The sequence below is a fragment of the Geospiza fortis genome, unplaced genomic scaffold (assembly GCF_000277835.1).
Source record: "Geospiza fortis unplaced genomic scaffold, GeoFor_1.0 scaffold274, whole genome shotgun sequence".
Classification (NCBI taxonomy): Eukaryota; Metazoa; Chordata; class Aves; order Passeriformes; family Thraupidae; genus Geospiza; species Geospiza fortis.
Window position 1 is genome coordinate 1,190,764 of NW_005054485.1, and position 14,366 is coordinate 1,205,129.

Consider the following 14,366-nt stretch of genomic DNA (forward strand, 5'->3'; position numbering starts at 1 on the left):
GCCTCTAGAGACATATTCTTCACGCTCTGCAAGACCATATGATCATGACTCAAGGGCAGTTGTCCTACTGCACTCACTCCCCAAATTCAACCGCCTTAGCCGCTCAAAAAGGGATACTTTGCATCTATCACTGGTGAATAGCTCATTGTTACTAGTTTACTGCAGAAATTCAGTCATTGCAAGAGAAATGACAGGAGTAATTAAAAACATATATTACAATTAGGTATTATATTAATCTTATCCCTGTCAAGGCCCACAGACAAATTATTATTTGATTTGTACAAAAGCGTAAATATATTTTAAAACTGCCATTGTACAAGCTTTGTACAAAAGATAGTGTCTAGTAATAACTCATATTTACTTAAGCAACCTGCAGAAGTGCACAGACAAAAGCGCTCTTTGAGATATCCCCAAGGTCAATTAGAGTAATGTTGCCCAGACTTCAACAGAAATATTCAAGCCATAACACAGGGATACAGTGTTTTCATTGAACCCTTACTATCACCAATGAGAATGGTAACTAAATATCTGTACTTATTTCCATTTGTGGTGATTTCTGTTAAAATGTACCCTCTCTTCTGTTAAAATGCACTCTCTCTTCAAGGGAGACACTTCATGAAAACTAATTTCAGCATTCCTTTAAAGCTTATTTACAAACTTATCAGAAGCACCATGAAGACTAAAAACCTGGAAGTGTATTAATATGTGAAGTTATCAATGACTAACGGGTCAAAAAAATCTGAACAACAAGGAACATATCCCAAACTAGTTATACATCCTGTCTCCAGAACTGCACCTTCTAGTAATTCCTTAGGATAGCAGCAGCACTTGTTAATCAGAAAATGAAAGTACATGATCACCCTGAAGACAGCTAATAATTTTTAAAGTGTATTCTTGCATTATCAGCTACATTCATATTTTCTAAACCATGAGCCTTTAGTTTCTCTGTTGGTCATTGTATCCTTCTGCTCTGTTATCAGCAGCTCTAAGCATAAGATCAGATCTTCACTTGAATTAAAATCACTGTTAAAAAAACCTTGAGTTTCAAGGGGTCCATAGCTTTAGACATCTCTTGTTTTCTCATCTCAGCAATTGTCTTTGGTCCCTTTTTATCAGATTTTGCTGAAAATCCTTGATTAGATAAGAGATCCTCAAAGTCATTTTCTGAAACTTTTGGCTTTTGACCTATGAAAAGAGAAAAAACATTAAATGAGAAGTTTCACTGGAGAATACATTAACAGGGGAAATATATTGCCCTTAGATATACCTGGATAGCATTTATCACTGCCATGATAAATATCCTTCAATGACACCAAAAGCCACAAAACTAAGAAGGATAAAAATAAAAGGGATCTCTAACAAACTTTCAGTCCAGCAGAGCAGACAACCTAACATGCTAACCTCTGACTAATACTTGCATGTCCTCCTTTTTAGAAAAAATTAGTAGATTTGAGGGAGCACACATCTATCTACAAATTTGGAAATTTTTCCATTGTAAGTTAGTTTCAAATGCCATGCAGGAGTTTTTCAAGTAACCATATACTCAACAGTATCATTGAAAGCATATAGTCAACACCTAAGCATGTTGAAACTTACCCAGAATAATGATCTAATAAAATACCAACATGAATATTCATTACATAACCAACAAATTTCAGAAAACTGCAGAATAATTGAACTCTGAAGAGGCCTCTGGATGTGGTCTAGTCCCATCCCCACTCAAAGCAGGGACAACCAGGTACATTTTTTAGGCCTTTGTCCTGTTGAGGTCCATCTGTTTTTAAGGGAGAGGAATTACAACAACCTGTTTCAGCATTTCATCGTGCCAATTGAATTTTTTCCCTTGTTCTACAGACTTTCCTGTGCTACAACCTACACTCAATGCCTCTGCATCCTGACACCTTTTTCCAGATATGGACCAACAGAATAATTCCAACTTAAAGAAGTACCTGCTGTTCACTTATACATCAGTTTAAGGGAAGCACAATCCTAATATCAACACACCAGAAAATAAAATTTTCCAAGGAAGTTCATACAGAAGAGGTAAAGCCTAAGCCTGTAACTCCAGGTTTGCCTACTCAGTTGGAACATGTTAAAGGACTGTATGATTCCACTTGGTCCTGTCCCCATATCTCTTTCAAACACAAGAATTTTCAGTAATTTTTCTTTCTCAAAACAAGCTACTCTTCTTCAGCCAAGAACAGACTAACAGGAAGCAACATTATCAACCATCTCTCCCCGGATGGATCAAATTTACCGTTCTAAACTCACTGACACAAAACCAGTTCCCATGTGGGTGAGTAACTACAGCCTTGAGACTTTATACCCAAACTCGTGTACACCTGTGCTATCATCAGATTGTCTGTTATGTACTGGGGTAGGTTTGGAAAGGCAGGATACCAGATTTGGCAAGTGCTTTCTTGTTTTCTAACAGACAAAACTTAAATGTAAAGAAAAATATGAAGGTAGAAGAGCTTCTGCAGGTAACAGCGCTCCCAGCTAACTTCACATGGGACATTAAAAGTAATACACATTCAAAAAACTTACCAAAGCTTGGGGCTCTGACTCCTCTTTCTTCTCGTCCCCCAATAACACTGAAGTTTACTGTGTAGTTGGGCTTAGCTGCTGTGCTGGACTTAGTCTGGGACTGCCATGAAGTACTTTGTGGTTTGGAGGATTTCTGCCACTGATTTCCTAGCTTCTGAGATGGAGCAGTTTTCTGACTAAATCCACTACCCAAGAGTCCACCAGTGGATGAACCTAACAAAAAAAATACTCACTTAGTTGTTCAGTTAAGTGCCTGGCACCTGTTTAATACAAGTAAGACAGTTTGGTCTTGACATATAACCACATAGCTCACAGTGTAACAGGAAGGTGTGGGTAAAATGAAGTTAAGAGTCTCATTAAGAAGTAACTTGGATAGCAGGAGCTGGAGGCTTTACTGAAAGTCTTTTCTTACAACTCAAGGTTTCAAATGTCAGTTTTAGCAAAAACATGCACCCTTATCTGAAGGGTCAGGCACGCGTCAGGCTAGGAGAAAATATGGCTGTGACAGTAGTTCTGCTTCCCACTTCTGCTAATATGCAGTGCATAATAAACAACTAATTACAAAAAATGGTAACAGACTGAGAAGATTTTCAAATTAATGCTTTCAAAGTCTCTAGTGGTTCCTTGCACTACTGTGTCGCAGACATCCTTTTCACTAAAAATCCTTTCTTAAGATTTTTTCCCTTCTGAGGAGCTGAGGCCTCAGAGACAAAATGTAAACAATAATTATCTGCTGCTGTGGAATGCAACAGGTGGATCCGTGATTGGTCTCGTGTGGATGTTTTGATTCATTGACCAGTCACGGCAGAGCCGGCTCTCGCTCTCTGCCCAAGCCAGCTGCTTTTGTTATCATTCTTTTCTCTTCTTTTCTTAGCTTAGCTAGCCTTCAGGGGAAACCTTTCCTTCTTTTTCTTTTTAGTATAGTTTTAATGTAATATATACATCATAAAATAATAAATCAAGCCTTCTGAACATGGAGTCAACATTCTCGTCTCTTCCGTCAATCAAGAACCCTTGTGACCACTGTCACACTACTGTTTAAGGAAGATAAGGAGAACATTATTCTATAGAAGCATTCACAAGGAATATACTGCACAAGTAAGAAAAGCACTGCAGCCTGCAGGAGATCCTGTTATCAGCCTCCTGTGGTGTAGGCCAAGCCTGTCTGGGTATACACAGCAATGCAAACTTGATTCGCTCTTTCAAAAATGGCTCCTCACATTTCAGCTCTCCTGATGCCTCCCTTTGGAAGTGGCTGCTCAGACCTCTAACTTGCACAAGAGGATGTCTCCCCAGGGCCATGTACAGGATAGCATATTATGTCTTGAATTATTGCACCTGATAAAACCCAGTAATGCATTACAACACCCAGTAAAATCTAGGAATGCACTGCTTTTTCATTAAATCACTCAACTGCAGTCAACTCAGTTTTCAGTCATTGACAACTTGTGAAATTTACAGAAAAAAAAATTGTTACTAGTCAGAGCAAATCTGCATATTGAGAAATTATCTCTTTCACCTATTCTTTCAAAGAATTCTACGTTTATTATTGCAGTTTTCAAGGCCAACAAATTCTTCCTGTAGGACAAGTCAATTCCTCACTGTTGACAAAAACTTTTCAATACCACACTCCTACTTTATGATAGAAGACCATTCCTAAAGAAGAGTGTGATAACACCAACCAGCACAGAAAACTATTGGTATCCTACCAGTATGCTAATACACCAGTATTCACTATTTTTAGCTGCTATTTTTTTAGGGTTTATATAGCATTCATATTTAAGCAGCTTGCACTCTCATAAATTTTCTTCCAGAACAGCGTCTTGTATGCGGAAGCCAAAAAACTCCTATGAAAAATACAACAGAATGTGGTATTCAAGTTGTATTCCAAAACTGAATTCCAGTTCTTGTGATGCCTTGAAAATTCATTTCAAGCCTGGGAACATTAACTAGGACAGTGACATCTGGCTACTTCTTAATGCAGTCATTTTTCCTATTGAAAGCTAACTGAAGGAGTAATGAATTGACCCAAGTCCTGCTAAAATTAGTTTGATTTCTTTCATCTGATTCAGTGTGGGCTATACCTACATCTTCAAGTCAAGAATAAATTTACTTTTTTTACTGTCACACTATCTGTGCATTTAATAATCTGTGTTAACCTGAATTATTAAACTAGAAAATTTTTAACATTTTTTACTGCAAAGCAGCCTCATTGGTACTACTTCAAAACCAGAATTTTGCAGTGCTTATGCCCAAGCAACATCAAGAAGTCAAATGCATGCTACCTAGCATTTCTGCAAGACTTCCACTCAATTCAATACACAGTGCTAACTGCCAAGGCAACAGGGTAAAACCTCCATCAGCTCCAAGCTAAGGGAAAAGCAGGTTTGCTCAATTCAGCGACACTAGGCTGTTCTGAATCATTCCATGTACACTGGGCAGCTGGTCACATTGGTTATGGCAGTGTGGGTTCTGAAATGCGAGGACTGCAGCTCTTTAGTGGGTGCTACAGGACTAAATTCCCGAGTTTCAGGCCAATAAAACACCCGGGAACAAAAGTTATTCTGCTATGTTTCTTCTTCTAGAACTCCTTGTGCCCTTCACTGCAAACTGAATGCAAGCATTCATAGTGGTTTTGGTACTGGTGTGCAATGTACGGCCCTTGATTTGTGCTTATCTTACAAACACGGCAGATGTGAGTAGCAGAGCTATGAAAGTCTACTGAATTCAAAGGAAAGTACTGAATTAACTGTTACCTTGGAACTAAAAATAGTTAACTAATTCAATCCTGCTTTCATTTTAAATCCTTCAAGAACAGTATTAATCAATGCTAGGTAAGAAACCTCATGCTCAGTTACTGAATCAGCGACTCCTGGTTTCTCTTACCATCTCAACTCTATTCTCAAGCATTAATTACTTTTACTGTTCTTATATCACAGCTGTAGTTATCTTCTGAAATACTATTCTGGATGTTTAAAAATATCTGGAAGATTCAACCTTTTCTTGTTACCAGCTCTCAGCAAATACCTCAAGCTAGACGTTGACAATTAAAAAGAAACACTTCCCTTAATAGGCTGTCAAAACCATTTATTGGTACAAGAAGCTAATCAAACAGTAAAGGTCCTAAAAAATATAGTCTATCAAAAGTAAGATCTTACCTGGAAGACCAGATCCCAGATTGGCAAGATCAGCAAAAGGATCAAAGTTCTGAGTTTTTGCCTGGCTAAAAGACAAACCTGAAGACACACTGGACTGGCTTCCGGTGGTAAAAGCTTGGCCTGTATAATAAGAAGACACATCACATACCTAGTCTGTTTGGAAATTGAGAGAAAGAATAAAAATAGTATCTACACAACACCTCATGCAAACCTCCCCAATATTCTACTTCACAACATCTTTTCCTATTACAAGAATCACCATTACTACAGAGAATTGAAACAATTTAATTCCTGTGTCTTGAACTTTAATCTGAGAAACTACACAAGTGTCTTACTAAAGGAGCATTTAAGTAGCAAAGCAAAATGCACAAAGACATGTTCAGCAATTTCAGGTGATTAAACTGACCCAGTCTGGGGTATTACTCTAATGGAAAAATTTAATTTCATAATACCTTCACAAACAGGCTTCAGCTGTGGTGATGCTACACTGCTGGTTGTTGAGGAATCTGCCCAAGAATCCCACCCACTTAAGAGATCTGGGTGGCTTGTAGATGATGATATTTTAGGTGGCTCTGGTGTCAAACTGCCTACAGAAGAAAAATGAAATGTTTTCATGTTTAAGAAAACCATAATAATAGTATATATATTTGGCAATACCAACAGAATGTGTATCACATTGTCAGCTACATAGCTTGCTTAAAATCTCTCTGTAACAATCTTAAATAAGACTCAGAAGGGTTGTAGCACTGGAATTCCTCCATTTCTATTTTAAAACATCCCACGCACTGCATAGATAAGGTATTTTCATGCACAGGCAATGCTATGAATTTGACAGCTTAGGTCTCCTGACCAAAAGAACTAGCTCAGGTACAGATCTAAGGCATGCTGCTGTTCCTGACAACACAGCTGGTAAGTGGAAAGCAGTAGTGCTCCATGAATGGTGCTCTTTATCACTCAGTAGTCTGGGTGTTACACAGGTGAAGCCAGGTCACTTCAAAATGCAGGTTTACCTAACTCAGGCTGCTTGTGACAAAGGGGCCTCTTGGCCAACTAATACACTCTTTGAGGTGTAACACACAAATGAGTGCACACAACTGAAGAGCAGGATACAGGAAGAGTGATTTTTTCTGGGAAGAGGCTAAGAATCTCTAGCTGCATGGATAAAAACCACTTTTCTATACACCATGACATCTAAATGAAATTGTTGTATTTAAAAGCATGCAAGGGTGCTGCCACCAACTCCTGGAAAATGTCATATCCCATTTAAAGGTATTATAACTGCCATCCCTGACACTTCAGAATTATTCCTCACTTACACACTCACACAAACTATGAGGTGAGCCATCCTCAGAATGAGAAATGCTATGTATGGAACACTTAAAACTGCATGCCAGCTCGGACCAGTCTCCTTGAGCAGAGCTTGTGGAGACTCATAGTGAAGCAGGACAGCTTTTGAATGTAACTAATGCTATAACAACGGTCAGTGCTACAGGGAGAGGAGATATTTCAGTAAAGCACATCTAGTGGTGGTCTAAGACATTTCACAGACATAGGGTTAACCCAGCCATCCTTACAAAAGCAGTAACATTCTGAGGCTTTGAAAATCTCAACTACTACATCACAGCCTTTCACTTGTCTCAGCATCTCAGCTTTACATTCTAAATATTAGCATCAAATCCTCTTAATTAAGGAAATAATTAGAAGCAAATTAAATACCTCTATAGTACCTCAATCTACTAATACTGTTTATAATTAGATCTTACAGCTGCAAAGTGAGCAAATCACATACTGTACCAAAAGCCTGTATTACAGCAGTACTCTCTGCTGCATGTGAGGGAAAACATTAGAATAAAATGCAAGAAGTACCCACCATTTCCAGCCCTTTCTCCAGACCCAAGCTTCATCTCCCTGCCTCTGAAACCACGGGAGAAACAATACATATTGGTCTCAATACTCAGGACCCAGGACCCCAGCTATCTGCTAAACCACAGTGTTGCTGGCTACAAATCAGCACCTGTTCATCAGCTTAGAACTTTATTGTATCATATTCCACTCCCAAAAGTTAAGCGGGCCTTGAATTACTACTAATATTGATTTTTAGGCTAGAAATTATTTTGTTCTACAGTCTCTGCTATTAAAGGTCTTTTTACAGGAGCGTAAGAAAATTAACACAATCATATGAAATTAACTACTATGAAAACAAATTGAGAGAAAAAAGAACAAATTAAATTATTTTTATTATTTTATTATTATTATTAAAATAAAAATTAAAGATGAAAGCATTTGAAGGATTGAGAACACACTATGGGAATGAGCTGTTTTATAACAGTTTGCTTAAGAGAAATCAAGTTCATTGTCTCCCCTATGCTGAACTAAGCAGGAAATAGCCTACTGCTACATATAGCAGTAAATTCACTATTGAGAGTAAAAGCTCATATACAACCACTACACTTATCAGAAAAATCTCAAACAATGCAATGAACAATATACTGAACAGATAACTCATTTCTCTTGAAACTGTTCTTATGCTATCTTCTTTTTAATTCTACAATGTGGGCATTATGTTGGATTTTAACATCAAGAAAAAGGGTTATCAACTTTTTGACTTTGATACTTTGACTTCTACATATTCTGAAGAGGTATGATGAAACCATGCTGAATCTCTATTTTTGTAGCTGACACATTGCAGTTCATACAAGCACATTAAGATAAAGGAGCAGAATTCCTAAAGAAATGGTAAAACATGAACTATAGCTCAATATTCCAAAAATGGAAGCAATTAAGATGACGAACATGCAGATCCAAACCTGGTTGTCTCAAGATTTTTAATATGCATATTGATAATCCCTAGCCATACAGCAATGAACCACTGGAGTTCTTGGCAAAGAACGTTGTTCTTTACTAGCACTGCTCAAACCAAGCCAAGATGCAAGAATAAGTTGGTGGTAATCAGATCACACTTTCCAGCTTCCCAAAATAAGAGACCTGCATTTTACTACACACAACTTCACATAAGGTTTTCTTTATTTAACTTGTCATGTCTACAGGAAATCCTTTAATCACAGACAACAGGATTTTCTGTGAACCAAGAGGCTGGTTTAGTATGATGTAAGGTTTTTTTAACCTTATCTAAAGCCTGTCTGAGAACTCAAGTCCACAGAAACTAACTTATCCTCAGGAAAAAACTACACTGATCGCTCAGGTTTCTTTTGAGCACCTTCCAAATCTCCTGCTGTCTTTGAGGGTAGTATATCTTGACTCAACCTGCATTAAAGATGATCTGCTACTTAAAAAATACAGAAGAAAATTAAGTTACCTTGTTAATACACAGCTGTATAGCAGCAACAGCACAACATTTTCCTATTACAGGACAGAATGCCTTAAAAGACCAGATACTGTGTAAGAACTCTCTTTCATTCTAAAACTCCTATGATTTTAAATTTTAAGCCAACATCTGAGAAATACAAGGTTAAAGTTCTACGTCTTGAACTTGTGTTCACTGAAACATCTTTTCTCCTGGTATCTAATAGCAGTTTAGTAATCATTTACTGACAAACAAAGCTTATCCATCACTAAGATTTGATTCTAGACACTTACAACTGCTCTAACAGCAGAGTCATCAAATTTTATTACTGCAGCTTATTTTGAATGGTCACTGCCATTACTACTAATTTATTTTTAAATTTTTCTCCCTTTAATGATCTTATGTTTGCACTGTCTTCTGCTCACTTAACACAGTTCTTCTGAATATGTCATTTGAGAACATGTTCTTATTTTTCATTTTTTCTCCAGTTACTAGTGATCCTGTCCTTTCAGGACTCAAAAAATCACATTAAGTGCAACATAATCATTAATATGCCTTACTTACTTGATAAAATTGATACCTGTAACTGGATGGAATGCTAAAGGCTCAAATACATACATCATTTCAGTTAAACACACATATGAGCTCTCATTTGAAAGATAAATGTAAAGGAGTGTGAAATGCTACCCCAGTTCCTCCACTTCCATACAGTTTTTAAAGACTGCCTTGCAATAGAGAAATATTTGGAAATCAATGTAAAACAGCAGGCTGAAGAGAAAATGGGTACATTTTAAGTATCTTTTCCTATGTTGACAGAAAGCTCCAGAAATTACATTAAAATAGCAGGTATCCTAATACACTTACCAGGCTGCAAGTTATCAAATAAAATCAGGAGTAAGCACAAAACAATAAGCATTGCAGTCAGATGTAAAAATACTCCTTTTTTTCCTCTACTTGCTCAAATGTTATTAACAGCTGACAATTGATCGTGATCTCCTTAAGGCTGCAGATAAACATTTAGTGAACAGAAATCCATATTTTATTTTTCCCACTTTAATTTAATACATAAAAGGGTTTTCTGTGTCCTCTCTGATAATAGGGTCTGGTACTATTCAACTTGGAGAAAAGAACCAGGAACATTCTTATAAATGTGTAAAAATATTTACTGTGAAGAAACAAAAAAAAGACTGAGACAGATTCTTCTCTGTGTTGCCCACTGGAAGGACAAGAGGCAATAGGGCACAAACTTAAACACAGGAAACTCCATTAAAAAATACTTTCTTTCCTCTAAGATCTCCCCAAACCTGGCATAGGTTGCCCAGCTGTGGAGTCTATAGTGTTGGAAATGCTGAAAACCAGAAAGGACACGACACAGTCCTGAACAGCCCACTCTACATGATCCTGCTTTGATCACATAACCTAGAGAATCTCCTCTTGAGAGGTCCTGCCCCTCCAGTGAGTTAGATTTTGGCTGAGATCATAAAATATGCTGAGCTACCAGGGAACCACAAGGATCAGAGTCTAGCTTCTGGCTCTGCACAGGACAGCCCAAAGAATCACATCATGTGTTTTCCAAACTTTTCTGGAACTCTTGTCAGGCTGGTGCTGCAAACACTTCCCACTGTTCCAGTGCTCAGCCAGCCTCTGGGAGAAAAATCTTTTCCTGATATCCAACATAAACCTCCCCTAACACAACTACAGGCCATTCCCTTGGGTCCTGTCACTGGTCACCACAGAGATCAGATCAATGCAGATCCCTCCACTTTCCCTCACAAGGAAGTTGATGACTGCAATAAGGTCTCCCCTCAGTTTCCTCTTCCCCAGGAGAAACAGACCAAGTGACCTCAGCTGCTCCTCATACAGCTTCCCCTTAAGCCTCTTCACCATACTCATGGCCCTTCTTTGGACAGTCTCTAATGGCTTAGTGCCTATTTTTATATTATGGCACCCAAAACTGCCCCAGCACTCAAGGTGAGGCAGCCCCAGCACAGAGCAGGACAATCCCCTCTCTAGCCTGGCTGGTGATGCTGTGCCTGATGCACCTAGGGACATGCTTGGCCCTCCTGGCTGCCAGGGCACTGCTGACTCATTCAGGCTGCCATTGACCAGGATCCCCAAGTCCGTTTCCATGATGCCCCTCCCCAGTATCTCATTCCCCAGTCTGCCTGCATCCAGGTTTCCCCATCCCAGGTGCAGAATCTGGTGGAAATAATGCTCCACAGATCAGTATTGATCAAATCTATTGAGTAAAATATTTATATTTGGTAACTTCACACAGGGACAGCAATAGTGGCATAAAGCTGACAACTATACAAGTACACAACTGAAACATATGGCTCTTGCTCCCCTAACACAACTACAGGCCATTCCCTTGGGTCCTGTCACTGGTCACCACAGAGATCAGATCAATGCAGATCCCTCCACTTTCCCTCACAAGGAAGTTGATGACTGCAATAAGGTCTCCCCTCAGTTTCCTCTTCCCCAGGAGAAACAGACCAAGTGACCTCAGCTGCTCCTCATACAGCTTCCCCTTAAGCCTCTTCACCATACTCATGGCCCTTCTTTGGACAGTCTCTAATGGCTTAGTGCCTATTTTTATATTATGGCACCCAAAACTGCCCCAGCACTCAAGGTGAGGCAGCCCCAGCACAGAGCAGGACAATCCCCTCTCTAGCCTGGCTGGTGATGCTGTGCCTGATGCACCTAGGGACATGCTTGGCCCTCCTGGCTGCCAGGGCACTGCTGACTCATTCAGGCTGCCATTGACCAGGATCCCCAAGTCCGTTTCCATGATGCCCCTCCCCAGTATCTCATTCCCCAGTCTGCCTGCATCCAGGTTTCCCCATCCCAGGTGCAGAATCTGGTGGAAATAATGCTCCACAGATCAGTATTGATCAAATCTATTGAGTAAAATATTTATATTTGGTAACTTCACACAGGGACAGCAATAGTGGCATAAAGCTGACAACTATACAAGTACACAACTGAAACATATGGCTCTTGCTATCAACAGGAAAGAACAAAAACATTGCAAAGGAGGCAGCAAGTGGAATCTTCTCAGCAGAATCAATCACAGCTGGAATATAATGATTAATAATATGATAGAGAGGGCAATCAGCTGAGTGGCCTTTTATTTCAAAGAGGAAGCGTTTCTCTCAGTCAGACAAATGATGCTTTCTTTTTTCTGTCCAGTTTATCTGTATCTAACACTCAGACTGCATCACTCAGATGCAGGGTTAACAAGAGCAACTAATAAACAAAGAGGGGCAAATCAAAGCTGCATGCAATAAGCCCTGGGAAGAAATCATTAGATTCAGGAAAAGGTGTGGGATACCACCATTCCTAGCTACCTGCACTTTGTAAGTAGGTGTCTGCATGAGAAGACACCTGGGCTTCTCTGCTGGACACAGCTAGCTCCAACAGACTCACCACAAGCCACAGCTGAGCCTCACAAACTAGATGTCTTCGGGAAAACATGTTTTCCCAAAAAATACTGCACAGCAGCTGTAAGAGAAGGGACAGATATGACAGAAACAGCTCTGCAGACGTTAAGGTAGGTGGAAAAAGAAGGGGAAGAGGTGCTCCAGATACCAGAGCAGAGATTGTCCTGCAATACATATAAAAAACCACAGTAGAACAAATATTCACACTGCAGCCTGTGGAGGACCCTACAGAGGTGGACATGTCCTTGATGAAGCCACAGCCCAGGGAGAGCAGCCCACACAGCAGCAGGTTCCTGGCAGAACTTGCAGTGCCTGGGAGAACCACATCCCTATAGCAATCTCTTCCTAAAGGACTGCACCCTACACAGAGCTGTGTTCTTAAAATACTGTATCCCGTGTGAAGCGCCTATACAGAAAGAGGGACTGAGAGTGCAGCAGAGAAGAGCCCTCACAGACTGATCACAACCCATAACCCTATGGAGAGAACCCACACTTTTCTTCGAAAGTTAGATTTTAAAAAGCTTAAACACTAGCAGCTCTACCACTTCGCCATTTCTGCAAATGTCTGTTTCTCCTTAAAGAATGATGGGAAGACTGAACATAATACAAAGATTTTTGTTTAAAGATTAACAGATTTTAAAATAAATGCATGAGGAAAAGGCTTCGCCAAGAATATATCAGAGAAATGAAACAAATAAGATTAGAGTATTACATAATGTACTTTGTAGGTATATTAGCAGAATACATTCAGGTCAGGAAGGTGCAAGCTAGCCTCAGCCTTTTAAGAACTGGCTATATTATAACTTGACTTGCTCATTTGTCTTCCAAGGTTTCCAGGAAATCTTTAAAACCTAAATACAGTCAACACAGCATACTATCACATACAAAATAAGTTTCCAGATATTTGGGTACCCTCAGTTATTAGAACATTAAGAGAAAACTCCAACTCCTAATATATGGTTAGCAATTCTAGAAATCCTGTCACATCATAAATAATAGCGCAACATTATACAGGAAACGTTTCTTGGTGCATTTGCATCTGTACTTCCAGAGTACAAAGCTAATAAAAACAGCAATCACAACAAGTGGATCTATTAAGACACTAATCCACTAAGCTGAAAGACAAATGCACAGAAGAGAAGAAACTGTTGAGAAACAGAACATCAGAAGCACACTTACCTAAATTTAAGAAATCTGAGCTGGAAGAAGGTGGAAGTGAACTTTGTGTGGAAGGAACTGTATTAGCTGTAGATGTTGAGGTTGGATTAAGGAAGTCCCCAAAGAGGTCTGGACCAGACAGGGCTTGATTCTCTGAGCTTGATGACATTGTGAACGGGTCAAATGGATCAGCTAAAAAATAAGCAGAAAACAAAATTATCTCATGACAAACTGTAAAATAAATGAAGTTGAAAAAGCCTGACTCCTCTGATGGCACAGACAAGAAGCAAAGCTCATGCTAGTAACTGCAGCAGCCTTCTGTCAATTTTGTGTGGCAAAGAGTAACCACCTATTCCTTCCTCTAGACAAATGAACTTTCACATGGTACAAAAAGTGTCTCAGCCATACATAATATGAATAGCTATGTCTTCTAAAGTAGCATACAATTCAACAACATTGTTAATTTCATCCATTTAAGACACATCTTAAGTCTGCATGACCATCTGACACACAGAAGAATTACATTTATTAAATACTCTATAATGCCAAATCTGCAACTAGATTTGAAGAAAATGGACTACTACACTATTAAAAAGAATATGAAGTAAAATATTCATACTACCATTCAGACTTGAAGGCATTGGCAATTCTGGGGCAGAAAACACGTCAACGCAAGAATGAAAACCAATAGAAGTAAGACTTCAGCAGGTCTCTAGTGATCCCAATGAAGAAAAAACTAACTGGAAAAATATTTAT

General features: G+C 39.1%; 1 protein-coding gene across 1 annotated transcript in view; it reads right to left on the bottom strand.

Moving 5' to 3' along the window:
* Positions 1–14,366, bottom strand: part of GAK (cyclin G associated kinase) — a 69,434-nt gene that overhangs the window by 7,300 nt on the left and 47,768 nt on the right. The window contains exons 21-25 of the mRNA XM_031063194.1: positions 13,632–13,769; positions 6,158–6,292; positions 5,706–5,825; positions 2,548–2,760; positions 1,037–1,185 (exon numbers count right to left, since the gene is read on the bottom strand). Of these exons, the coding sequence (XP_030919054.1) occupies positions 1,037–1,185; positions 2,548–2,760; positions 5,706–5,825; positions 6,158–6,292; positions 13,632–13,769 (755 nt within the window). The remainder of the gene's footprint in view (positions 1–1,036; positions 1,186–2,547; positions 2,761–5,705; positions 5,826–6,157; positions 6,293–13,631; positions 13,770–14,366) is intronic.